At 37.3% G+C, this 26,690-nt stretch overlaps 3 protein-coding genes across 3 annotated transcripts; 2 read left to right on the top strand and 1 right to left on the bottom strand.

The window, feature by feature from the left end:
• The first annotated feature begins 4,671 nt into the window (after positions 1–4,671).
• LOC111777121 (trihelix transcription factor DF1) lies at positions 4,672–7,239 on the top strand. Its single transcript, XM_023656577.2, has 3 exons — positions 4,672–4,731; positions 4,834–5,083; positions 5,712–7,239. The coding sequence occupies exons 2-3, from the start codon at positions 4,854–4,856 to the stop codon at positions 6,964–6,966; spliced, it is 1,485 nt and encodes a 494-aa protein (XP_023512345.2). The 5' UTR covers positions 4,672–4,731; positions 4,834–4,853; the 3' UTR covers positions 6,967–7,239.
• A 6,402-nt stretch (positions 7,240–13,641) lies between these two features.
• LOC111777153 (uncharacterized) lies at positions 13,642–16,522 on the top strand. Its single transcript, XM_023656617.2, has 2 exons — positions 13,642–14,060; positions 15,637–16,522. The coding sequence occupies exons 1-2, from the start codon at positions 13,815–13,817 to the stop codon at positions 16,225–16,227; spliced, it is 837 nt and encodes a 278-aa protein (XP_023512385.2). The 5' UTR covers positions 13,642–13,814; the 3' UTR covers positions 16,228–16,522.
• A 3,111-nt stretch (positions 16,523–19,633) lies between these two features.
• On the bottom strand, positions 19,634–23,896 carry LOC147787713 (uncharacterized). The gene is made up of 5 exons (XM_087118736.1): positions 23,048–23,896; positions 22,857–22,952; positions 22,642–22,719; positions 22,297–22,545; positions 19,634–20,677 (listed from the first exon to the last, which is right to left on the bottom strand). Exons 1-5 carry the CDS (start codon positions 23,894–23,896, stop codon positions 19,634–19,636), a joined length of 2,316 nt encoding a protein of 771 aa, XP_086974862.1.
• Positions 23,897–26,690: the final 2,794 nt, after the last annotated feature.

Here is a 26,690-nt window from a genome sequence, read left to right as displayed (position 1 = left end):
TGGGACCCCTATTCCATTGGGGGATACCCCTATTCCATTATGTGTGCTTATGCATTGGGGGATACCCCTATTCCATCACGAGGGTACGGACGCGTACATACATTAGGCAGGCGAAGCATCGTTATGTTTTACATAATGCTGTCGTGATGGTTACTAATTCTAATCGGTGTCCGGGAAAAGTTGAGCTACCAGAGAAGACTCGCCCGACAAGAAAAGAGGCTCAGCGGTATGCGAACTGTCTGGTGAGCCCATACTCACACGTATACTCACACGTTCGCATTATGATAGACAGTCGTATTATTTTCAGGTTATGTTTTATGAAAGTTTAAATGAAGTATTTTCGCATTCAATGTTTATGATAGAGATACAGTAGCTACCTTAAGTTAAGTAAAAAATTTAGAGTCGTTACCTAACCCTTCTAGCTCATGTTGATGTGCCAATTAAATTTTGGGATGACGAGTTTCTTACCGCCACATATCTCATCAAACGTCTTCCTACTCGTGTCATTGATAACAAATGCCCCTTAGAGCGTTTTTTTCATACCCCACAAAATTACTCCTTATTAAAAGTTTTTGGGCGTGCTTGTTGGCCTCATCTTCGCCCTTATAACAAACAAAAGGTATCTTTTCGATCCAAGGAATGTGTCTTTCTAGGCTACAGTTCTTTACATAAAAGGTATAAGTGTCTTGACAACGATTCTGGTCGTGTCTATATTTCTAGAGACGTCATATTTGATGAGAATGTTTTTCCGTTCAAGAGAGCCCCACCCAATTCTTCCCCAACCTTATAGTCCACGCACAATGCCCCTAATTTGTGCACCTTGCATTTGGGTAACAACAGTACTAATTTGGAGAATGACCAAAGGCATATATCTGTGCCTACTAACTCTTTGGACGCAGAATCTGGTGCCCACATCAGCTTCGGGATTGCCGCCTCAATCCTCCGCGTCGTTGCCACGCGAATCAGCATCGGTTGTTCCGTCAATGATTGGGGCCTCGGATCCTCCGCCTGTAGATGATATTGCACAATGTCCGGTCGAATTCTCGGCCGCTGGTCGACCAACTGTTGTAGCACCGGTTGCTCCCCTCGCAATGGCTGGTACGACTGTCTCCTCAGTTGCAGATCCTGCACCTACTACTCATCTGTATGGTACTCGATTGAAGCACAATATCAAGAAACCCAAGGTGCGTACAAATGGAATAGTAACATATTCTGTGGTTTGATCTTCTGCCTCTAAACCTACTTCACATATTACTGCTATGGAACATCCCCTCTAGCGTCAGACAATGAATGATGAATTTCAGGCACTTTTTGAAGATAAGACATGACACTTAGTTCCTCCTCGTGATGGTCTTAACGTTATTGATTGCAAATGAGTTTTCAAACTCAAGCAAAAGCCATATGGCTCTATTGATCGCTATAAAGCATGCCTGGTTGCTAAAAGATTTAAACAATAGTATGACGTTGATTATGATGATACCTTTAGTTTAGTTGTTAAGCCCACTACCATTCGGCTCTTATTATCTCTTGCTATTTCTCGTGGTTGGGCTATTCGGCAGATTGATATTCAAAATGCTTTTCTTCATGGTTTTCTTAATGAAGATGTTTATATGAAGCAGCCCGCTGGATTTGTGGATTCTCAACATCCTAGATATCTCTGCAGGCTGGATAAGTCGCTTTATGGCCTCAAACAAGTCCCGCATGCCTAGTTTTCTCGCCTTAGCTCCAAACTATTATGAGTTTTACACCTTCAAAGGCTGATGTCTTTCTTTTCATTTTTAACAAGATGGGCATTCAAATGTATATCCTCATCTATGTTGATGACATTATTATCATCAGCTCATCTTCTACCGCTACTAAGAAACTTCTTACACAGCTTTGGGATGATTTTGTCGTCTTGAATCTTGGCATTTTGAGTTATTTTCTTGGGATTGAGTCGCCATACTTCCAATGGACTTGTTCTGACACAACATAAATACATTCAAGATTTATTGTCCAGAACCAATATGCTCACCTCCAAAGGTGTGCTCACACCTATGCTTCCTAGTGAGAAGTTGTTATTAGATGATGGTGAAAAGCTCTCGCCTGAGGATACTACTCGCTATTGGAGTGTCGTTGGTGCTCTCCAATATTTGTCTCTGACACGTCCTGATATATCCTTCTGTGTCAACAGAGTGTGTCAGTTCATGTCCTCCCAACTTTTGTACATTGGGCGGCAGTCAAACGAATTCTCCGTTATCTACATGACACTATTGATATGGGCTTGTGTCTTACAAAGTCCAGCACTGATTTGCTGAGTGCCTTCTCGGATGCTGATTGGGTCAGGAATCCTGATGACCGTCGAAGCACTGGAGGCTATGCGATCTTCTTTGGTGGCAATCTTATCTCCTGAAGTTCAAGGAAACAATCGACAGTTTCTCATTCTAGTACGGAGGACGAATACAAGGCGGTTGCTAATGCCACTGCCGAATTAATCTGGATCCAAGTCCTCTTGGTGAGCTCGAGATCTCGCAAGCTCGAGCGCCTAGCCTGTGGTGTGACAACATTGGTGCCACCTATCTGTCCGCCAATCCAATCTTTCATTGACGAACGAAGCATGTTGAGGTTGATTATCACTTCGTTCGTGAATGAGTATCAACTCATCAGCTTGATGTGCGACTCATATCTTCCAAGGATCAGCTCGCCGATATCATGACAAAGCCACTGTCACTCCTTCTTTTAGGAGTTTTAGGCGCAATCTAAACTGGGTAGTGCATCGTCCAAAAGATTGAGGAGGTGTTAAACGTAGAATAGGTCATATCTATGCATATAATCTACTGGTTTGTTACCATGGATCAAAGGAGAATCTATGATTTCCTGTTTGTTACTATGGATCAAATGTGTGATTTCTTGGTTTGTTACCTCAAGGCCCACCATGTAATCCTCGTTATACACATTTATAAATACATGGGATGGTGATGCATATAGGTCAGAGTGTCATTCAACCTAACAAATATAACATATTTGGTAAATAAGTAGAGTTTTTTTTAAATAATTAAAAAAATAATCTTATAACTCAACCGAGGTTTTGTTAGGTTAGATTGTGAACTGTATTTGGGTTGCTTATGTTGAGGATTGTTGGGAGTGAGTCTCACGTTCCCTAATTTACGGAAGGATCATCTCCTATGGGCTTTGTAGGAAGCCCAAAAACAGTTGAGTCACCAACCAACTAAAAATTTTAGGTTGGCTCAAAAGATTTCATTGACGTCAGAAGGGGAGAAGATTGTTCCGTCTTATCCTGTTACGTATCGTTGTCAACCTCACGGTTTTTAAAACATGTTTAGTAGGAAGAGGTTCCCACACCCTTATAAGAAATATTTCATTACCCTCCTCAACAGATGTGGTATCTCACAATCCACCCTCTTGGAGGCCAGCGTTCACACTGACACACGCCCAGTGATACCATTTGTAACAATCTGAGGCAACTGCTAGCGAATATTGTCTGTATTTGTCCGTTACAATTGATATGAAATCTCACAATTTAGTCACCCTTGACAGCCGTATCTTGTGAGAAAACACCAACGCCGGAAAGCGGAAAGATCGGCTGCGCTGGACCATCAGTCAATAAAAATAGTAATAAAATAATAATAATAATAAAAAGGGAAAATTCAACCGCAGCCAATTCTTACCAATTTGAATGGATAAGTTTTTGTTGACTTTTGACCATCCAATCACCTGCTAAAGATATCAAATTTCCCATTTTGCCCTCCATCATTATCAACATTCCTCTATGTCATCGCCTCCTCAAAATAGTAAAATTACCTTTCCTACTTTTATTTATCTTTTTTATTTATAAGTTAAAAAATTTACTAATTTAATTAAAATACAAAATTTAATATATATATATATATATAATTGAAATGTAAAATACTAGCCGCTTAAATCATTATTACATTGTTTTTATTTTAATAATTAATTAAAAATTACATTTAATTTTTTTTTTTTTAATGATATAAGTTAGAAATTATGGTAGGCATTGGATTTAGGTTATATTTGGGGGAATATTGATAAGATTTGCATCATTATCCGTATTTAATTTCATGATTTTGACCCAAAGTCACAGGTGGGTGATTTTAGATGTTTTGGAGCAAAAGTCAATAGGACAATTATAACCAATCAATTTAAATTATTTTCCTTTATCTAAAAAAATTATATGATTAAAATTAGATTGAATTAGATTAGATAAATCTTTTAGATTAATTAGAAATTTTGAATTGGTTGGATGGGTGACTCGAGCCATTCAAATAGCGTTTACAACCTGACCCAAACCCAACCCAACCCAACCCTTATTTTCGGTTTAGGTTAAATTAGGTTGTCGAGTTGTTCTTTCTTTTTGTATAATTATTTTTTTTTATTAAAAAATCATATTTATCCACGGTATATATTAGAGTAATAACTAAAATTTCAGAATATTAAATATTCACAAATCACAACACTTAATATCAATTATAACAGTCAAATGTTTTTAATATTCATAATAATCTTAAAAGTAGGGGTATAATTTGTTGGATTGTAACCCATTTTCAGGTTCGTCGAGTTGACCTAACAAAAAAAAAATAAATAATAAATAATAAATAATTAAAGCTAATATATTAATGAAAATATATTTTTTAATTTTTAAAAAATTTTTAGTTATAAAATTATGAAATTGTAAGGTAAGGATGAAAAAAATGGCGGATGCGAAGCTTGAAGGTAAGAGTGAGCTATGGAATCCCATAGCTTAAAATTTTTATTTACATTTCTTACTTTTCATCCCTCCCTTCGCACTTTAATTTCTTTTCTCTTCTTCGGAAGCTGTAAAATCCCTGTAACTGATGCGCGAAATTTCGCCTTCACCGGAAATTTCTACCGCCGTCGTGAGCCGTGCCTCTGAGGATGATGGTGTGGCGGCTTCCGCCGGACTTGAGGAGGAGGCTGACCGGAATTGGACCGGTAATCGGTGGCCGCGAGAGGAGACTATGGCGTTACTGAAGGTGCGGTCTAGAATGGACTCTGCGTTTAGGGATTCGAGCATTAAAGCTCCTCTTTGGGAAGAAGTATCCAGGTTAGTTCGGATTCGAAGATTTTCTATTTGTTGATTACTCTCTATTTGCTTGGAACTGTTTGGAATTTGGATTGAATTTGGATGCGAACTGTTCGAATTGTTGATTACTCTCTATTTGCTTGGAATTTGGATTGGATTCTTACTTCTGTTCATTGATTTTCCTGGAAAATTGGTTCGTTCTTCTGATTAACTTGTGATGTTCTATGCTCTTCTGGTTTGGAATTTGTTGTTCCCTAAATTGAATGTTCTGAATCGAAGCTATGGAGTTTTGAAACTGAATCTTATGTGATAAGGGCTGCTAGGATCCTTGCAAACTTTCACAAGTAAAACTAACTTAACGGATGAAAAACTCTTGGATCGAACTTGGAATTTATGATGGTCACTCTTAGATACCAAGATGACTCGCTACAGAATTAGCTTAATCAAGACTAATCCAATGAATCGGTTTAACATCAAACCTAAAGCAAGGTTTGAAAAAGAATAATGGTTTCAAGAAAACACAAGGTTTTTGTATTTATTGTCATTCCATTCTTTTCTTGATTTGATACTTAAATCTACTTTGCCTTACTTCTTGTTATTGCTCCTTCGGTACATGCCATTGATTAGTGGTTGGATTCATATCAACTAGGAAATTAGCTGAGATCGGGTATAATAGAAGTGCGAAGAAATGCAAAGAGAAGTTTGAGAACATTTATAAGTATCACAAAAGGACTAAAGATGGCAGATCAAGCAAACCGAATGGAAAAAATTATAGGTATTTTGAGCAATTAGAAGCTCTAGATAATCATCCATTGCTTCCCTCTCAAGCTGATTCAAAGGAAGAAATCCCAAACAAAATTGTTCATAATGCAATTCCATATTCCATAGTAAACCCGGATTCGAATTTCGTTGAAACTACCACCACTTTGATATCGATGTCGACCACGTCTTGCTCGAGTAAGGAGTCGGGTGGGACGACGAAGAAGAAGGAGAAGAAGAGGAAGTTTGTGGAGTTTTTTGGGAGGTTAATGAAGGAGGTGATTGAAAAACAGGAGAAATTGCAAAAGAAGTTTGTGGAGGTTTTGGAGAAATGTGAAGAAGAGAGGTTAGCTAGGGAAGAAGAATGGAAGATGCAAGAATTAGCTCGAATCAAGAACGAGCGAGAGCGTTTTAATCACCAGAGATCCATTGCAGCTGCAAAGGATGCAGCTGTTCTTTCGTTCTTGAAGGCGTTTTCGGAACAGGTCGGCACGGTGCAGTTTCCCGAAAGCTTGATTCTGATGGAAAATTTGACTGGCAGGGAAGATCATAGCAATGTTGACAGAATTACAAGTACTCGAGAGAACGGAAACGATGGTAATTCGAATCAGATTAGCTCGTCTCGATGGCCGAAAGACGAGATCGATGCTCTGATTCAGCTTAAGACTAGCCTGCAGATGAAGTACCAAGAAAATGGCCCTAAAGGTCCTCTTTGGGAGGAAATATCATTGGCCATGAAGAAACTTGGGTATGATAGAAATGCAAAGAGGTGTAAAGAGAAATGGGAGAACATCAACAAATACTTCAAGAAAGTAAAGGAAAGCAACAAAAAGCGACCCGAGGATTCAAAGACATGTTCGTATTTCCAGCAGCTCGACGCATTGTACAAACAAAAATCCAAGAAAGTCGTCGACAATCATCCGAATCACGAACTGAAACCCGAGGAACTATTGATGCACATGATGGGCAGCCAAGAAGAAGGCCACCAACCCGAATCAGCAACAGACGATGGCAAAGCTGAGAATGCGGATCAGAACCAAGAAGACGATGACGATGACGATGACGACAACGATAACAACGACAAAGACGAATATTATTACATTGTAGCCAACAACAACAGCAATCAAGTGGAAGTAGGCACCTGAAAAACAGATGAACAGCAAAATCAAATGGCTCAAAAGGTCAGATCCTTCAAATCTCTGTCTATATATATATATATATGATTGTATATCTTTCTTTGTTTCTTGCATAGATGATGATACTTGTAAGCTAGAGAGAGATAGAATTGTTTATTGTGTGCAAAAGTTGAAAAGTGTTTGTTTGTCTCTGTATCAATAAACAAAAAACCTGCATTATTTTGCTGGTAAAATGCTGTAGTAGGCTGTTTAATGATAATGCAAAAGCTTCTATTCATCTTCCTTTTGTTTCTCCTCTTTTTGTTTGCTCTTTTAAGAGAGAATTTAGAATGGGAATGGTGCTAATTATAGCACTCGTGGGAAGGGAAAGGAGCTGAAAAGTAATAAAACCTTTTGACATTTTGCATCTCTCATTGTATGGAAATGTAATCATTAAATATCACTAATTCAATGGGTTTAGTTGTTGATTGACATTGACCTTCTACTATTCTTTACTCATTTGAAAAGGATATTATAAATTTACTCCAAAAGCTTTAGAGAATTAGTGAAGTTATTCTTTAGTTTGAAATTGTGAGATCCCACGTCGATTGGACTGGGGAACGAGTGTTAGCGAGGATGTTGAACTCTGAAGAGGGGTGGATTGTGAGATCCTACATTGGTTGGAGAGGAGAACGAAACATTCTTTATAAGAGTGTAGAGACCTATCCCTAGCAGACCCTTTTAAAAACCTTGAGGTGAAGCTCGAAAGGGAAAGCCCAAAGAGGACAATATTTGCTAGCAGTGAGCTTGATTTATTACAAATGGTATCAGAGCTAGATACTGGGCAATGTGCTAGTGACGACATTGAGCCCCTAAGGGGCGTGTACACTAGGCACCGAAGGGGGATGGATCGTGAGATTTCTCATAGGTTTGAGAGGGGTACGGAGCATTATTTATAAGGGTGTAAAAATCTCTCCGTAGCAGATGTGTTTAAAAAATCTTGAGGAGAAGCCTGAGAAGAAAAGTAAAAAAAAGACCGTATCTGCTAGCGGTGGATTACAAAAATTGCTTATTTAACAAAATTTTGAGGGCCAAAACCCAACTTTCTCAAGTGACTAGAATGAGTCATCACACAATGAATGTTAATGTGGCTTGGATCTTAAATAAATTCAAAGTTTCAATTTAGAACTCCCAACTAGAGTGGTAATCGTAGCGAAACGCTGCTGTTGTGCGGCTACTCTTATGCTAGGATGCCGCAATCTGTGACTTGTGCCTACCGTCAAGGTACATTGTCGATGTTGAATTCGTGAGGAGCTATTGAGGTCATAGTCACACGAGTGCTACTACATGTAAGATAACATAACGGAATACAAGAAAACTTCTCCTATCCGTGTTAAAAAAAGAAATGCAATTGTCTTACCCTAATTTAAGGGCTACAACTTAAATGCAATGTTGTCATCCGTACATGAGAGTCTTGTTAAACATGGTTTAACATGGTTGAGCATTTAAAAATATTCAATAAGTGACCCCGTTATTGGAGTTTGAACATTGCTTTCTATGACTATTCATTGGACTCTACTTTCTTTTGGGTAGAGTTTAATGCATAGTATTTCTCTACACATGGCTTACGCATGCAAACATTAACCCACTAGGCGAGCTTGTACACGTACCTCCTAGGCTTGACTATAGGCTAGTACATGTTCATGTTGCTGGAAACCAGCAAAAAGAAAGGAATGCATATCATATGATGGTATATGTATTCATATGAAACATACTAGAAAAGTATCTCGTGCTCGTGATATACAACATGTATTAGATCCAATCACGGTACATAGTTATGATGCACACGAGACTTCCATACTTTTTATGACATAATCTTCCTATGAGACACACATACATGTACATGACTAACTGTTCATTCTTATCATACATGACCCGTCAAGTGTCAATAAGGCATAATATGAACATGGTATCATATCATACATACATCAATATACCCGAAGTGCTTGCAACATAGAAAATTCATATAACATAACATATTACAATAAATAATTGGTAGATGAGTCGCAAATAAAGTGGTATTCATACAACATATAATTCAAAATTAAATTTATAATTAATAATAATGAACTACTAAGTAAATTAATTAAATATTCTATTGTAATAATTATTTTAAACCTATTATATAAGTTCTTTTTTACTATGGGAAAGGATAATTTATTATAATTATATAAGATTTTATTTATTCTAAATACACGATATTTTATTTTTAAAATATAATTTATATGATTAATTATTTAATGTAATTATTGTACCAATTATTTTTTTATCGGGAATAAGAAAATGCTTGTTTTCAGAAAATTAGATGATCAATAAGGAGTCCAAGCGAACAGTGAGAATGCAACAATAAAATTTACGAAGAAATGAATAATTATGTATATACAAAATGGTGGTGATCATGACGGAATTGAAAAAGACGATTCGAGAAGCGAAAATAATCTAAGTATTAATTAAAAGAAATTCTATCAATATTATTTAACCTTAAAATAAGCTAAGACTTAGGTGTATGAAATGGTCAAAATATAAATGGTTGGAAGCATGTAATAAGATTATGATCATTAAATGGAAGCATGAAGTTAGATTATTAAAATTAATGTATAGTTATGAATATTAATATTTGTGTATATATATATATATATATGTTGTGGAACATAAGATGCATTATTAAATATAATGTGCATGGGATGTTATGAATATTATTTTGGATTTAAAATAGTTATATGTTTGGTAATATATATTTTATTAGTTAATGTTAGTATATATGTTTCCAAGAATTTAATATTAGTTTTAAAATCCCCCTTTATTTATAATTTATAATCACGAGAATATTCGTAATAACTTTATTTTTGACTTAAAAAATATGTGAGTGAGAACAAAACGTGTTGAAACGACTCATGGTCTTTCGTAACCGTTTTCACTCTCAGACTCTTTTTCACATTGATGCTTTTCTTGTATGAATAATTCTTATTATGTTTCGATTAAAAAGCTAAAGATTAATGGAATTTACGTGTTCTAAAATAGAATAGGTTGCCATTACGTGCGTGACATGTCTATTATGCGCAGAAAAATCATTTTAGAAATCAAGTAAACGGTGTCATGGACTTAAATGTTTGTAATAAAAGCTTTAAAACAAAACAGCAAAAAATAAATAATATAAAATTTAAATAAAACAAAGAAAATAATAAAATAATGTCGTGATTGTTGGATGATGGATGTCCTACATCGATTAATTTAGGGAATGATCATGGGTTTATAAGTGAGGAATACTAACTTCATTGACATGAGGCCTTTTGGGGAAGCCCAAAGCAAAGCCATGAGAGCTTATGCTCAAAGTGGACAATATCATACCATTGTGGAGAGTCGTATTCGTCTAACATGGTATCAGAGCGATGCCCTAAACTTAGTCGTGCCAATAGATTGGTAAATCCTCAAATATCGAACAAAGAACTCCTAAAGAAAAGGAGTCGAGCCTCGATTAAGGGGAGGCGCACTTTGTTCGAGGGGAGGTGTTGGATGATAGAAGTCCCACATCGACTAATTTAGACGAGTAATGAAATAGAGAGTTAGTTTGAGTTGTGAACTCTATTCGGGTTGCTCGGGTCACCAACTCAATCAACAGAAAATTAGTTTCAGGTTAATCTAAAAGATGTTTCGGATCAAACCCGAGAATATATTATTGAATAAAGTTAGAAAGATGTTATAAATGGGGTTTAGTTGTGAAACACTAATGATTAATAGTAATAATAATGGGAGGCACGACCTCATTATCAACCCTTCCACCTCAATTCAAAGGAACCAACTCATCATTATTTTATCAAACATTAATAATTATAATATTATTTAATTTAAATTATTTTAATTTCAATATTATTTTAGTGTTTATGTTTTAAATATATAACAACTGCTTTTCTTACCTCAAAATTATTATTATGTATTTAATTAATTTATAATTTTAAAATATTTTAAAAACAAAATATTAACCAATTCTATTCTAAATTAATTTAAATATTAAATTTAAAGATATTATTAAAATAAATAAAAAATTTAATAATGTATTTTTTTAAAATTTAACTCTAGACTAAATTCAATCGAACTAAACCCGCGATCATAAATAAATAACATAATACAAAAACAATTAAAATTAATTTAAAACATAAACTACAAATTAATTAATGCCAACGTTTTTCTATTGATTTTTCAAGAACACACGTCTCGTCCCCAAAAAAATTAAACAAAAAACCCTAGAGTTCATCAAATATTTTAATCCTTGATCCAAAATTACCCAAGTTTTAAAAACAAAGTTGTTTATGGGTATATATATATATATATATATATATATATATATATAATTCATTTGACTTTCAACAATATCCACTATTGATTTTTATTTTGTTCATGGTTGAATGCTTGAATTTTGATGATATAAAATGAGGTTTTTGACTGCGAATAGATATCTATAAATTGACTTCGTTCATCTTTCGTGTAAGAACGTATAATCAATAAACTATTATGCGCTCGGTTAAAGATGGCTATTAATATCGTTCTATTAATCGTTTTCTTTAAACGTGATTCAAGTAAAAATGTCCATTTAACATGCGGGCTTATAAAATATTATTACATTGAAAAAAGAAATATTTAAAAAAAAAAAAAAAAAAAGTTAGGTAATTATTAGATACTATTTTGTGTGTCTCTATTATTGCATTTAAATTTTTAATTGTTGATAAGTGATAATGTTAGGGAAAAAGACAAATAAATAAAATTAATTAATTATAGTGATTTCCAATCATTCAAATAAATGTTTTTGCAATCTAATTTTAGTAATCAAAACCCATTTGAGTTTTGACCAATCTAATACCATTTTATTAATTTAATTTCTTTTTTTTTTTCTTCCCAATTATAAATCTCCCCGTGTCTCGGGTGTGTAGTTTTATGTTAGCTCTACGCTTTCTGCATCATTGCTCGTATCTTATAGACGACATCGTTTATGGTTTGGACCAACTTTATTCCTAAAAGTGGACGTTATTCGACTTCCTCCTCCAATAGGCTGGTGATCGACAGTTCCTTCTATACAACACTTTGATTTGTGACATGTCAGTCTGATAACTATTGTTATAGGCAAATTCTATTCGGTGTAAGTGGTTGTTCCAATTCCCTATAAAACCAAAGACACAAGCTCAAAACATGTTTTTTATGGTTTGATTCAACATTATGTCTGTCAGGTTGCACTGGAATCCAACCCGACCACATTTCCTTCTCCAAACTCTTCCAAAAGTTGGAGGTAAATCGAGAATCTCTGTTTGAAATGATTCTTATTGGTAATCTATGAAGCCTCGCTATCTCTATCGTGTAGAACTGTCTCCAAAGTAGATAGACTTAGTGAGTTGATCGATGATGACCTAGACCTAGATTATTGTGAAAACCCTAGCAATTCTAACCATACTGGCCTTTGCCTCGATGCTTTTACCAGCTAGCACACCATATAACTTACTAATATAGTCTACTATGTCTTTCATCACATAACGTCACCAATAGAAATGCTTCAGATTCTGATATATCTTGATGTTATTAAGATATATTGAAATTGACGAGTAGTGGGCCTCTTGTATAATCTTGTCTTTGACCTCCTACAACTCTAGTACATGTAATTATCCTTAAAACATAAATTCACGGTCAGATGTCTTGGAGATCTTATCCACTGGTTCCATTTTCAATCGACTAATGAACTTGACGAGGTTGGAATCCCACTATTGATAATTTAAATATATTTTCATTACGTAGTTATAGGCGTAATTACTAGATTGATAATGATTAACATGATAATTTCTTCAGTGACGCAATAAAAAAGTTGATTAGGAACGTATTGATCAGTTGTAATTACACCAATAACTTATTAACTAAGATACACCGATGGATTGCAATCACAAACAATGATTAGTTGACACATGAACGTGTAAACTTTGAAATATTAAAAGGGAATGTTTTAAATTTCACACTTTATTTTCCTCTCGAACTTTTAATAAATAAATATTTAATTTACCATTCGAGTTGACAGAAGATCAGGTCGTAGTCCATTGACAACAGATGATAGTTTAATTTTCTATTAATTTTAAATTTAAAATTAAAAAAAAATATTTTAATTATTAATATTAGGAGACCAAAAAAAAATAAAAATAAAATAAATAAATAAATCTCAAAGCTAGAACCATAAAAAAAGATAAAAGCAAATAATAATTAAAAAATAAATAAATTATATTTAAAATAGATTAATAGATTTTAATTGTACAAATAAATTAATGAAGTTTTAATATAATTTATTTATTAGGAGAGATTTATTAGGTGAAAAAAATATAAAAATTGAAAGGGTAAAATTGTAATTTTAATATAATTTATTTATTTATTTAAAAAAATAGAGAGGGTGTCGGGTGACAAATCGTTGGTCACAGATTAATTTATTTATAAAATATATGCTGAGGTGTACATTGGACGACTTGGAATTAAGAAACTCCACAATGATATAGCCAGCTCAGATGACGCCAATGCCTAGCTGTAATTTAATTTCATAATTAAATAATAATAATAATTATTAAAATAATAAAAAAATAAAAAAATAAAAAACCCTCTCCTCTCCTCTCCTCTCCTCTCCTCTCCTCTCCTCTCATCTCTCTGTTTCGCGGTAGAAAAATTGTTGGAAAACACGAACAAATTCATTCCTTATAAAATCCTAAATTCTCTCGCAAATTTCTCTCCAACTCTCTTTCTGAACTTCTTCTTCTTCTTCCTTGGAGAGAAACTAGGTGATCCAATCAAGCCGAGGAGAAATGGGAGCTTGTGCGACTAAGCCGAAGGTTGACGCCGGCAAGGCTCCGGCACCTGAGCCGGAGAACAAGGATGTTGATGCTGTAGTCGCTGTTCAACCGGAGAAGAACGTTGAGGTTCCGGTGGTGGAAGTTTCCGGAGAGGGAAACCAAAGCGATAAAGGCAAGGAAGTTGTTGTTGATGACGACGACAATAAGGCGGATGATCAGAGAGTTAAAACCCGCTCACTTAGCAACTTGTTTAAAGAGGTATTTCGCAATCATCGTCTGATTTTGTTTCGATTTTCTTCCGATTATCGATTGCTAATCGTTCTTTGAATGTCTGTTGAGAATCTGATGCTGTTTTTGTTGAGTATAATTAAATATATTGTTTAAGGAATTCATCGTTGTTCTTTTTTTTTTTTCTCTGTTTATCGTTGAAATTCTTTCTCGCTATTTGTTGTTCGTTGAATGGATTGTGCTGGTTGATTTTGAAATTAGGGGACTCTCGGCTGTTTGGTTCTTGAGAAAGAAATGGGAGAAAAAGTATAGGAAAATGAAGAATCTGCTATTGATACCTGGAGTTTCTCTGTTTCTGAATTGAATTTTTTATAGCTTTTTCATTTTTTCATTCGGAGCCTCTGGAGTTTATTCGCGAATCACGGCGGTTTATCGGGAACCAAACAGATTTGTTTACTCTTTTCCAGAAAAAAAACCTTTATCCTCTTTTGGACGTAAAGCGAACTGAACAGTCGTCCCAAAGGTAAATAAATAATTGCAATTATATTTTCCAAAATGGCCCACTTCTTCGTAATTCATGACTTGTCGGCATCCTAGAATTTAGAGATTCAAACTTTCAAGGAAAAATTTCACCTCATTTCCAATGGTTACCTTTTCGATTCAAGAACTCTGTTTGTTTGATTGGACGTTCCGAGACTTCGATAATTTAGGTTCGAATCTTTTGCACTAAAGAATCAATACATAGAATCTTCCATAATCCACAACACATTCGTTTGGTGACAAACAAAAGTGTCTTTCCTTGAGGGGCCCCCCTTTTTCCTCATCTTTCTTCTATGGCTGTTTCATGGCTCATTGAACCTTACCTGTTTGGCTGCACCTTATAGAGGTTTCTTTCCTTCCCATGTGATCTTGATGGGAAAAGGGTTGATGCATTTTTCACCCGCACGGTCGGATTCTTTCCTTCCCAGGGCCCTAGTTATGCATTCCTGCAACCAGCAAAACACAGTTGGATTCGAGTAAATATTGATCTGTAGGTTATGTTCATAGTTGGCCTTAGGATCAGCTGACCTTCCATGGGTCGTACTTTTATTGTCTTTGCTTGTAACCACCCTAAGCCCACTGCTAGAACATATTGTCCTCTTTAGGCTTTCCCTTTCGAGCTTCCCCTTAAGGTTTTTAAAATGCGGATACCAATGAGAGGTTTTCACACCCTTATAAAGAATACTTCGTTCTCCTCCCCAACTGATGTGGGATCTCACACCGCTCCTATGCGGGGACCCTGGTTTGCATGTAGAATTTTGTTAGTCTCTCTTTTTACTAATAGTTTGTTGTTTGTGCATTGCTTGGAAAATGACTGTTGATCAATATAATCTTGCATTGCAAATTGGTGGGTGCCCAAATTGATTTTGTATTATAAATGAGATGTGTGTTTGTAAATGGTTAGCTAGCTTAGCTGTAGCTGTGCTTTGAAGTTGTCGGTTTGAACTGCTTCAAAATATGGGACACAAAGTTTGGTTTGATCTACTCAGATCAATTTTGTTTTGAAAAATATGTTATGGCAGCTAAAACTTTCTTTGCTTATAGTCTAAATCTGAATATACTGCAGAAAGAAGGGAGTGAATCAAATGAATGTGAGAAGACAGCAGGGGAAATAAAGGCACCTCAAACTGAACTACAAACTGAAAAGTGTATAGAAGAGCCCCAAACAAAGGTGCCTCAAACTATAGTAGAAACTGAAAAACATACTGAAGAAGCCGAGACAAAGGTGCCTCAAACTGTTGTCGAAACCGAAAAACATATCGACGAAGCGGAGACGAAGGTGCCTCAAACTGTAGTAGAGCCTGAAAAACATACAGATAAAGCCGAACCAAATGCGCCTGAAACCGAGTCGGAAAGGATACAGATCGCTGATGTTGTTCCCACAACTTCTGAGACCCTTCCTGAGGAGAAAGTAATCTTGCCTTCACCACCTGATGAAACTGAAGTAGTGACATTAGTTGAAGCAACACCAGCAGCAGATGAGACCAAAGCATCTGAGAAGAAAAAAGAAGATATCATTGATGTCGAGAAGACCGAGACGGAGACACCGAAAGAAACCGAACCGAAGCCCGCTGCTCCAACGGAAACCAGTACCGAGCCAGCACAACAAAACGATGAAGTAGTGAAGGTAATTGGTGAGGAGAAAATAACAAGCTGATGAAAAGTGAAGTATTGAAAGTATAAGAAGACGCCTTTGTTGTTGGCTGTTTAAATTTATGATGTGGGAGAAACTTTGCCCAAAGAAGAAGACGTGGCTGCAATCTGCCATGATGATCAAGGTTAGATTGTTGTGTTTGGAGGCTTTGTTTCTATTGTTTTGTTGTATATCATTTGTTGGTTTTTCATTGAATTGCTCATCCTCTTTCCTTTGCTTTGCATGTAGACATACGAGTTTGTAAGATTAATATGAACATAGAATGCCCTCTTTTAAATGTGAAATTTACAATTCTTCAGAGAATTTGCCTCAACTTTATGCTCATTTCTGTCTTTGAAACTATTTCTAGAAGGGTCAATTAATTGTAGCAATGCTATATATTGGAGATGCAACTGGTTTCATTGGTATGGGTCATAACTTCTTCAATTGTGCGGCATCGTGATTTTGACACGCTTGCGACAAGCCTTAAAGGGGACTCAAGCCCTATTTACATTTTTTGCCATTTGTGGTTTTGTTGGACCTTAGGCAAGGTTTGTTTTTGCCAACTAAACATCACTTGTGTGGAATCCAACCTTGTTCAGTCACATACGCCGCTTGCGTGTGCATGTTCAATTGTCTGCGACACAACTAACTTGCCTTTACACTAGGCCAAGTCATTTGTTGGGAACTGACCCATGTGTCGATCATCTCATCCGAATATCCTAAACATCCATCCATCCAGGTTCTCATTGGGCATTGGACTCTCCTGTGTCCATGCTAGACCATTTATGGCATTCGTTCAGAATAACTGGTGCATAATCTAACCTCCGACACATGGGCTGCGATGCCGTCTGATACTGTTTTTGAAAAACCCATTTCAAATGAAGTCGCTCAAGACACTTGTCTTGAAACGTTTTCCCTCACTATGACACACGTATGTGCCATATGGTAGCCACTTAGGCCATAGGACCCATGGGTGGTGGAGAGCTAATACCATACCTCCCATAAAGAACATTTTGAGGCATTTTTAAACTAGCAGGTGTAGATTTGATTTTGGCGAATGGATATACGTGTTGTGGAGTGTTCGTCTAGTGTCCGAGCATTCGTATTCGTCTAGTGTTCGATAGACACCAAATTTACCAAATTTGGCGAGCTTTCATATTTCATATAGATGGACTTACTCCAGAATCACACCCACCCATGGGTCCTATGGCCACTCTAGGTGGTGACGACACTAACTTTTGTTAGATTTCAATCTAGACTTTTATTAGATATAACTGTGATTTTGTTCGTCTTAAATTACACCTAACTTTAGGCTAACTTTTATTAGATTTCAATCAATTTTTATTTTACCTTTATTTTATTTGCTTTTGTCACGACTATTTTAAATCTACGTGAGTTCAATTAATATCTACAATGTTACTTCATCTAAATCTCCACGACTTTGAGGAAATCTGTTGGTACATCTCCATATTTATATCTAAACATCCCATTTTTTCCATGAGTGTGGAAACATCACCCTAGTAGACACGTTTTAAAACTATGAGGTTGACGACGATACGTAACGGGCCAAAACGGACAATATCTTCTAGTGGTTGGAGAGGTAAACGAAGCATTCCTTATAAGGGTGTGAAAACCTTTCCCTAGTAAACCCGTTTTAAAACGATGATGCTGATGACGATACATAATGAACTAAAGCGAACAATATCGGCTAGCAGTGGGTTTGAGCTATTACGAAAGGTATAAGAGTTAGCCACTGAGCGGTGTGCCAGCATGGGTGGTGGATCGTGAGATCTCACATCAGCTATAGTGGGGATGAAACATTCCTTATAAGGGTGTAGAAACCTCTCCTTAGTAGACGCATTTTAAAATCGTGAGGCTGAGGTGATACATAACGTGCAAAAGCGAACAATATCTACTACTAGTGGGCTTGAGCCATTACCAATGATTGGTTGGAATAACTCAGTTGGTTAGTGTGTGTGGTTGTTAATCACAAGGTTGGAGGTTCAAGCTCTCCTTATTATATAAGGGTTTAGACACCACTAATCTCTTAGCCATTGCTACAAGCTCACATATGGTCGGTCAAACTTGCTAATTAGGTAAGTGGCCTTATGATGAGTGCCATATGTGGAAATGGTGAGGGGGTGATGGACCTCATAGAAAGACTCTAGCAAGCATTTAGGGACAATATTGTGTAAGAGATATGATGAGGTTCGACCTCAATCTAGGATACTAGTCCTTCACAAAGGTGACAATGCACCCTATAGATGAGTCGGTAGATCCGCAGTGCTAAAACCCCATAGAGACCTTGAGTCTAGCACCTTAGACTACTTGGTCATCCTAATTGCTTATTGTGATATCGCACATTTGTTGGAGAGGAAAAAATAAAGCATTTTTTACATGGGCGTGGAAACATCTTCCTAGTAGACGCGTTTTAAAACTATGAGGTTGATGACGATGCGTAACAAGCCAAAACGGACAATATCTTCTAACGATTGGGGAAGGAAATGAAGCATTCCTTATATGGTATGAAAACCTCTCCTTGGTAGACGCGTTTTAAAACGGTGATGCTGATGGCGATACATAATTGGCAAAAGCGGATAATATTGCTAGCAGTGGGTTTGAGCTATTACGAAAGGTATAAGAGTTAGCCACTGAGCGGTGTGCCAGCATGGGTGGTGGATCGTGAGATCTCACATCAGCTATAGTGGGGATGAAACATTCCTTATAAGGGTGTAGAAACCTCTCCCTAGTAGACGCATTTTAAAATCGTGAGGCTGAGGTGATACATAACGTGCAAAAGCGAACAATATCTACTACTAGTGGGCTTGAGCCATTACCAATGAGTGGTTGGAATAGCGAAATAACGGAATAGCTCAGTTGGTTAGAGCGTGTGGCCTTAGTCACAAGGTTGGAGGTCACTTCTCTAAATGTTGATTGAATGGAAATTATTGTGGAAGAGTCTTAACCTTTACATAGATGTATTTATACTCAATCTATTTATACTCAATCTAGGATACAATAGTGACAATGCAAGCCCACGCCGTCTCGCGCTTTAGTCACAAAGTTGAATGGCACTGTGACTTATATGGGTCACAGCCTCATGTATTTATAGATGTATAATGAGATTACATAACAAACCATGAAATCATAGATTTGGCAGTGGCTTTGTCATAATATCGGCGAGCTAATCTTTGGAAGATATGAGTCGCACATCAAGCTGACTCGTTCACGAACGAAGTGATAATCAACCTCAACATGCTTCGTCCGTTGATGAAAGATTGGATTGACGGCCAGATAGGTGGCACCAATGTTGTCACACCACAGGCTAGGTGCTTGCGCTTGTGAGATCCCGAGCTCACGCAAGAGGACTTGGATCTAGATTAATTCGGTGGTGGCATCAGCAACCGCCTTATATTCGGCTTCCGTACTAGAACGAGAAACTGTTGATTGTTTCCTTGAACTCCAGGAGATAAGATTGCCACCAAAGAAGGATCGCATAGCCTCCAGTGCTTCGACAATCATCAGGATTCCCGGCCCAATCAGCATCTGAAAAGGCATTCAGCAAATCAGTGCTGGACTTTGTAAGACACAAGCCCATATCAATAATGTCATGTAGATAACGAAGAATTCGCTTGACTGCCGCCTGATGTACAGAAGTCGGGGAGGACATGAACTGACATACTCTATTGACACAGAAGGATATATCAGGACGTGTCAGAGACAAATATTGGAGAGCACCAACGACACTCCGATAGCAAGTAGTATCCTCAGGCGAGAGCTTTTCACCTCCATCCAATAACAACTTCTCAATAGGAAGCATAGGTGTGGGCACACCTTTGGGGGTGAGCATATTGGTTATGGACAATAAATCTTGAATGTATTTATGTTGTGTAAGAACAAGTCCATTGGAAGTATGACGGACCTCAATCCCAAGAAAATAACTCAAAATGCCAAGATCCTTGACGGCAAAATCATCCCGAAGCAGTGTAAGAAGTTTTTCAGTAGCCGTAGAAGATGAGCTGATGATAATAATGTCATCAACATAGATGAGGATATATATCTGAATGCCCGTCTTGTTAAAAATGAAAAGAGAGACATCAGCCTTTGAAGGTGTAAAATCCAGCTGTAAAAGTTTAGAGCTAAGGCGAGAAAACCAAGCACGCGGAGCTTGTTTGAGGCCATAAAGCGACTTATCCAGCTTGCAGAGATAACCAGAATATTGAGAATCCACAAATCCAAGGGTCTGCTTCATATAAACATCTTCATTAAGAAAGCCATGAAGAAAAACATGTTGAGTATCAATCTGCCGAATAGCCCAACCACGAGAAATAGCAAGAGATAAAAAGAGCCGAATGGTAGTGGACTTAACAACTGGACTAAAGGTATCATCATAATCAACGTCATACTGCTGTTTAAACCCTTTAGCAACCAGGCGTGCTTTGTAGCGATCAATAGAGTCATCTGGCTTTTGCTTGAGTTTGAAAACCCATTTGCAATCAATAACGTTAAGACCAGCACGAGGAGGAACTAAGTGCAATGTTTTATTTTTGAGAAGTGTCTGAAATTCATCAATTATTGCCTAACGCCAGAGGGGATGCTCCATAGCAATAATATGTGAAGTAGGTTCAGAGGCAGAAGACCAAACTACAAAATATGTTACTGTTCCATGTGTACGCACCTTGGGTTTCTTGATATTATGCTTCAATCGAGTACCATACGGATGAGTAGTAGGTGCAGGATCCACAATTGAGGGGATAGCTGTACCAGTCGTTGCGAGGGGAGCAACCGGTGCTACAGCAGTCGGTTGACCAGCGGCTCAGGATCCGACCGGACATTATGCAATATCATCCGCTGGCGGAGGATCCGAGGCCCCAATCATTGGTGAAACATCCAACGCGATTCGCACGGCAGCGACGCAGAGGATTGCAGCGGCAATTTTGAAGTTGATGTGGGCACCAAATTTTCTGCATCCAAAGAGTTAGTAGGCACAGATATATTCATATGATAATTATCCAAATTAGTACTGCTGCCACCCAAATGCAATGTGCACAAATCAGGGGAATTGTGCGTCGGCTGCAAGGTTGGGAAATAAGATTCGGATTACCTTGTTGATCGAATATCTCAAGGCAAGAACATTGTTTGAGATTCGAATCACTCCACAAGCAAGATCGATCATGTCTAGCTTGAATGATTCTTGTTGATTAAATATCTCAAGACAAGAACACTTGATTGAGATTCGAATCATTCCACAAGCAAGATTGATCATGTCGAGCTTGAATGATTCTACATGCAACCTAAACTACATAGAATTGCAAAGAAACTTAGCCATTGGCTAAAGAAGAGCACAAATGCTTCTTTGACTGTGTTTTCCAAGTCTACTTACAAATACAACATACATGGTTTTATATAGTCTACAAAATGAAAGGCATTCCAAGAGTTTAACATTCATACTTTATGGCCATAATTAGCCATTATGTAAATGTAACCTAAAAATAAAGTTTTAAAACACAATAACTCTAAATTACTCTAAATTGTAACCCACCCAAAATTTATAACAATCAAACTTCATTCTTCTTCAATGTGGCATGAATTGAAACATTCTTTTGATAATTTTGACAACCTTTTCTTCACATCTTCATTGAAGTATATTGTATGATTGATGTTTTTTTGGTTCATATCAGTACTGCTGCTACCCAAATGCAAGGTGCACAAATCAGGGGCATTTTGCGTCGGCTGCAAGGTTGGGGAAGAATTGGGTGGGGCTCTCTTGAACGGAAAAACATTCTCATTAAATATGACGTCTCTAGAAATATAGACACGACTAGAATCAGTGTCAAGACACTTATACCCTTTACGTAAGGAATTGTAGCCTAGAAAGACACATTCCTTGGATAAAAAAGAGAGCTTTTGTTTGTTATAAGGGCGAAGATGAGGCCAACAAACACACCCAAAAACTTTTAATAAGGAGTAATTTGGTGGGGTATGAAAAAAACGTTCTAAGGGGCTTTTATTATCGATGACACGAGTAGGAAGATGATTGGTGAGATATGTGGCTGTAAGAAATGCGTCATCCCAAAATTTAATAGGTACATCAGCATGAGCTAGAAAGGCTAGGTCAGTTTCAATAATATGACGGTGCTTGCATTTAGCAGACCCATTTTGTTGATGCGTGTGAGGGCACGAAACACGATGAGCAATTCCAAGGGAACAAAAGAATGTATTATGAATTTTCTGATATTCCCCACCCCAATCAGACTGGACACACTTGATTTTAATATCTAAGAGACGCTCAACATGAGCTTGGAACTGCAAAAGTATACGAGGAGCTTCTGTACGATTCTGCATCAAATAGATCCACGAAAATTTACTGAAATCATCAATGAAGCTAATATAATATTTAAAACCCCCAATAGATGGAGGTGACGAACCCCATACATCCGAAAAAATTAATTCCAAAGCTGATGAAGACCTAGGAGAAGAACTAGTATATGGTAACTGATGACTTTTTGCTAACTGACATACATTACAAACCAACAAAGGTGACTCACTAACACAAGAAATATTATTGAGACGCAAAATTGACTTTACTACTTGAGATGAAGGATGTCCAAGACGTGCATGCATTGGGTGTGAGTAGTAGATCTGCTCACTAAGGCGTGCTTGAGATCATCGACATCAGATGGCTTAATAGGATAGAGACTAGACTCACACCTCCCGTCTAGAAGACTTTTCATCGACTGTCGATCCTTAATAGAAAAATGCAAAGGATGGTATTAAAAAAATACGTCATTATCACAGAAAATTTATGAACGGAAAGAAGATGTTTTGAAATTTCAGGCACATGCAAAATATTACGCAATGCAAGAGGATGAGCAACAATATTAATTAAAGAATGACCAGTATGCAAAATACGCAAGCCTGCTCCATTGCTGACTTGAACTTGTTCACCTCTATGATAGCGTTCACGCACAGCGAGATGATCCAGGTCACTGGTGATATGATCAGTGGCGCCTATATCGCTGTACAAATTTGGATCAATCTTGTAAGAGGAAGTAGCCACCAGTGCCGTAGAAGGAGCAGAAGGAGGTTCAACTTGATAGGACTCATCCATCCTATGCCAGCAGCGAATAGCAGTATGCCCCACTTTGCCGCAGATATGGCAGGAAGGACGAGCAGAAGGGTCACGACGATCACCAGTGGGACGAGAGGGCGCACCACCTTGAGAATGGCCATGACCACGATCCCTTCGCCCACGGTTCTTATGCTGGCCACCACGACCAGCATAATTGGCATAAAATCCAGGATTTAACTGAAGTTCAGCTTGATGTTGTTGTTGGCGAGCTTCAAACGCCATTAAATGTGTGAACACATCGTCAAGCGTGAGGGCTTCACTCTTGATAGTCATCGAGGTGACAAAGGGATCATAGTTAGGGCCAAGACTAGCGAGAAGATACGAGATGACATCATTATCCTGCAAGGCAGAGCCGGCGGCAGCCGGCTCGGTGGCCAGCCCTTTGATCTTGCGAAAATAATTTGCAGCAGACAAATCGCATTTCTTGGACGTGGCGAGCTCAACACGGATCTGAACAGTGCGAACACGAGTTGACGACGAAAACATCCGCTGCAGGGTATCCCACGCCTCCTTGGACATAGTAGCGGCAACCACATTGTGAAGAATCTCCTCAGACATGGAGAAGGCCGCTAAGAACCTGTTGATCCTTATCATACCACTGATTGTAGGCAAGATTAGAGACCAGGTCAGCACCAGCAGCGGTTGAGGAAGGTGTTGGGTTTTATGTCCTAAAACTCATAGTTTGTAAACAAAAACATATTCTATTTTCAATAAAGTTATTATTATTGTTTATTCAGTAAGGATTGTTATTGAATAAAGTGAACTTTACGATCATTAATCCAAATCCAATAAACTAAGAACACTCTTGCTAAAGTATGATTACTTGAACTGTATGTAGAGACATAAGAGTGGATCAAATTCAAGTATTAGTCAAAATAATCTATAGTATACGGATAAGGCTAAGTACCTTATTCTAGGGACACTATGGATGCGACCCACTTTTGTATATGATATAAACAATGTGATCACTAAATTGTACATATTGAGACATGTGAGTGGGGGCGTCCTATGCAATGAGTATTGCATAAGATCGGACCATGAAGAAAACCACTCTCACTTAATAATGTCGTTTACTGTTGAGACTGATTTTCTTTTCATTCGATAACCTAGGTAACTCGGTTTTAATCCTGAGCTAACCATGAACTCCTGTTTATTCGGAATTATCCTTAGATTTGCATGGGTGAGAGTGGCTCTAGTTCGCCGACTCAATAGGCCTCCCATTTCAGGGGTAAGACTGGGTAAATGGCTGGGAACGTGGGGTGCAAGACGGAATTCACTCCTACTCACTTTTAGGGATAGAAGAGAGGTAGTTCCCTTAAGCACTTACTCCAGGTCTTGAACAAGGGGCCCCACCCTCTCATTGGCCTGAGAGGGATTCGGTTTACTGGTTGGACCACAAACCAATTGTTCATTAGAGGATCAGTGAGACATAAGGAACAAGAAGTAACTTCAGGAGTAAAACGGTAAATTGACCCAGCTCTAGTTACGAACAACCTGTGAAGGATCGACTTACTAATCATGGTTAAATGGACATAAATATATCTATAGTGAGAGGAGTGCAACTACTAGGCTATAGTGGAGTGTCCTAGTAGTTAACGAATGTTGGTTAACCAGGTTAATGAGTTTAACCGGTTAATCTTGGATCGTTGGAGCCCATGATCTATAGGTCCATTAGGTCCCTCCGCTAGCTCATATCGGACTAAACCATAGAACAGTGTGACGAGTGAGTTCGAAGTGTTCGAATTCAAATTAGGGAATATGCGCTACATATATACGATATATTTAACCGCATTTTTGTTTTATTTACGAATTAAACAAAAAGAGAGAATCTGAGATATTTTCAATTATGTGTATTGGGATTGGCATTTGAATTAATATTAAATATTAATTAAATAGTTTAATTAATGATTTAACGTTACTTTAATTTGAAATTAATTATTCAAATTAATTGTTGAATCAAAAGGAAGAAAGTCAAAATGTTGACTTCATTTAATGGAAAAAATCCATGTTAGTGGAATTTTGAGGTGTCAAAATTTGGTTTAACTAAACTTGCATGCTTCCAAATAAACCCACAAGTTTGAGTGGAATTTTGAGTGTCAAAATTTGGTTAACTCAAACATGCATGCTAGCCACATAATCCCAAACATTTGAGTGAAATTTTGAGTGTCAAAATTTGGTGATCTCAAATTTGCATGAACATGCAAACATGACTCTTTAAAAAGAGTGATCATGGTACATGGAAGGTCTTCTTCTTCTTGGTGAAAAACCTTGAGAAAAACCTCTCACAAACACTCTCTTCATATATACAAAATTCCTCCCAAGTTTAGTCACTCAACGGATTCCACAATCCCGTTCTAAGGCCGGAGAATAGTGGAGAAGACACTAGTGGTGGTTCGAAACCGGTTTATGAGGAAAAATGAGTTTGAACTACAAAAGGTTAGTATTCAAACTCATTAAGTTTTAATACTTATGAATATGCTAGTTATTTACTATAATTGATGTTCTAAAAGTGCCTAAGATCCAAATTGCTTCCGCATGTGTTATATTAACACCATCAGAAGGGACCAGCTTGGCAGGTGCGACAATGGTGCCATCGAGGTAGCCCATAAGCTTTATACTCCATAGGTAGGGGAGGAGCTGGGTGCGCCATATGACGAAGTTGTTTTTGGTGAGACGGATTCTGACAACGTGGTGAAGAAGGATTGGGTCAAAAGTCAACGCCATGGTAGTTGAGATCGTGTTGGAGATGGTCGATGGGGAGAAGGAAGAAGATATGATAGACATTGTTAATGAATAAACCTTGGCTCTGATACCATGTTAAGTTGAATGGCACTGTGACCTATATGGGTCACAACCTCATGTATTTATATATGTATAATGAGATTGCATAACAAACCATGAAATCATAGATTTGGTAACAAACCATAAAATCATAGATTTGGTAACAAACCAGGAAATCATAGATTTGTACATATATGATCTATTGTACGTTTAATAGAAACATCTTCCTAGTAGACGCGTTTTAAAACTATGAGGTTGACGACGATACGTAACAGGCCAAAACAGACAAGATCTTCTAGCAGTTGGAGAGGGAAACGAAACATTCCTTGTATGGTGAGGAAACTTCTCCTTGGTAGACGCGTTTTAAAGCGATGATGCTGATGGCGACACATAATAGGCAAAAACGGACAATATCTTCTAGCAGTTGGAGAAGGAAACGAAACATTCCTTATATGATATGAAAACCTCTCCTTGGTAGACGCATTTTAAAACGATATGCTGATGGCGACACATAATGGACAAAAACGAAAAATATCTACTAAAAATGGGCTTGGGCTATGATAAATGATTG

Source organism: Cucurbita pepo, chromosome 16 (assembly GCF_057944985.1).
Source record: "Cucurbita pepo subsp. pepo isolate OVF chromosome 16, ASM5794498v1, whole genome shotgun sequence".
In the NCBI taxonomy this organism is placed as follows: Eukaryota; Viridiplantae; Streptophyta; class Magnoliopsida; order Cucurbitales; family Cucurbitaceae; genus Cucurbita; species Cucurbita pepo.
Note: the sequence above shows the minus strand (reverse complement) of the source record. Positions and strands in the feature narration are given on the sequence as shown.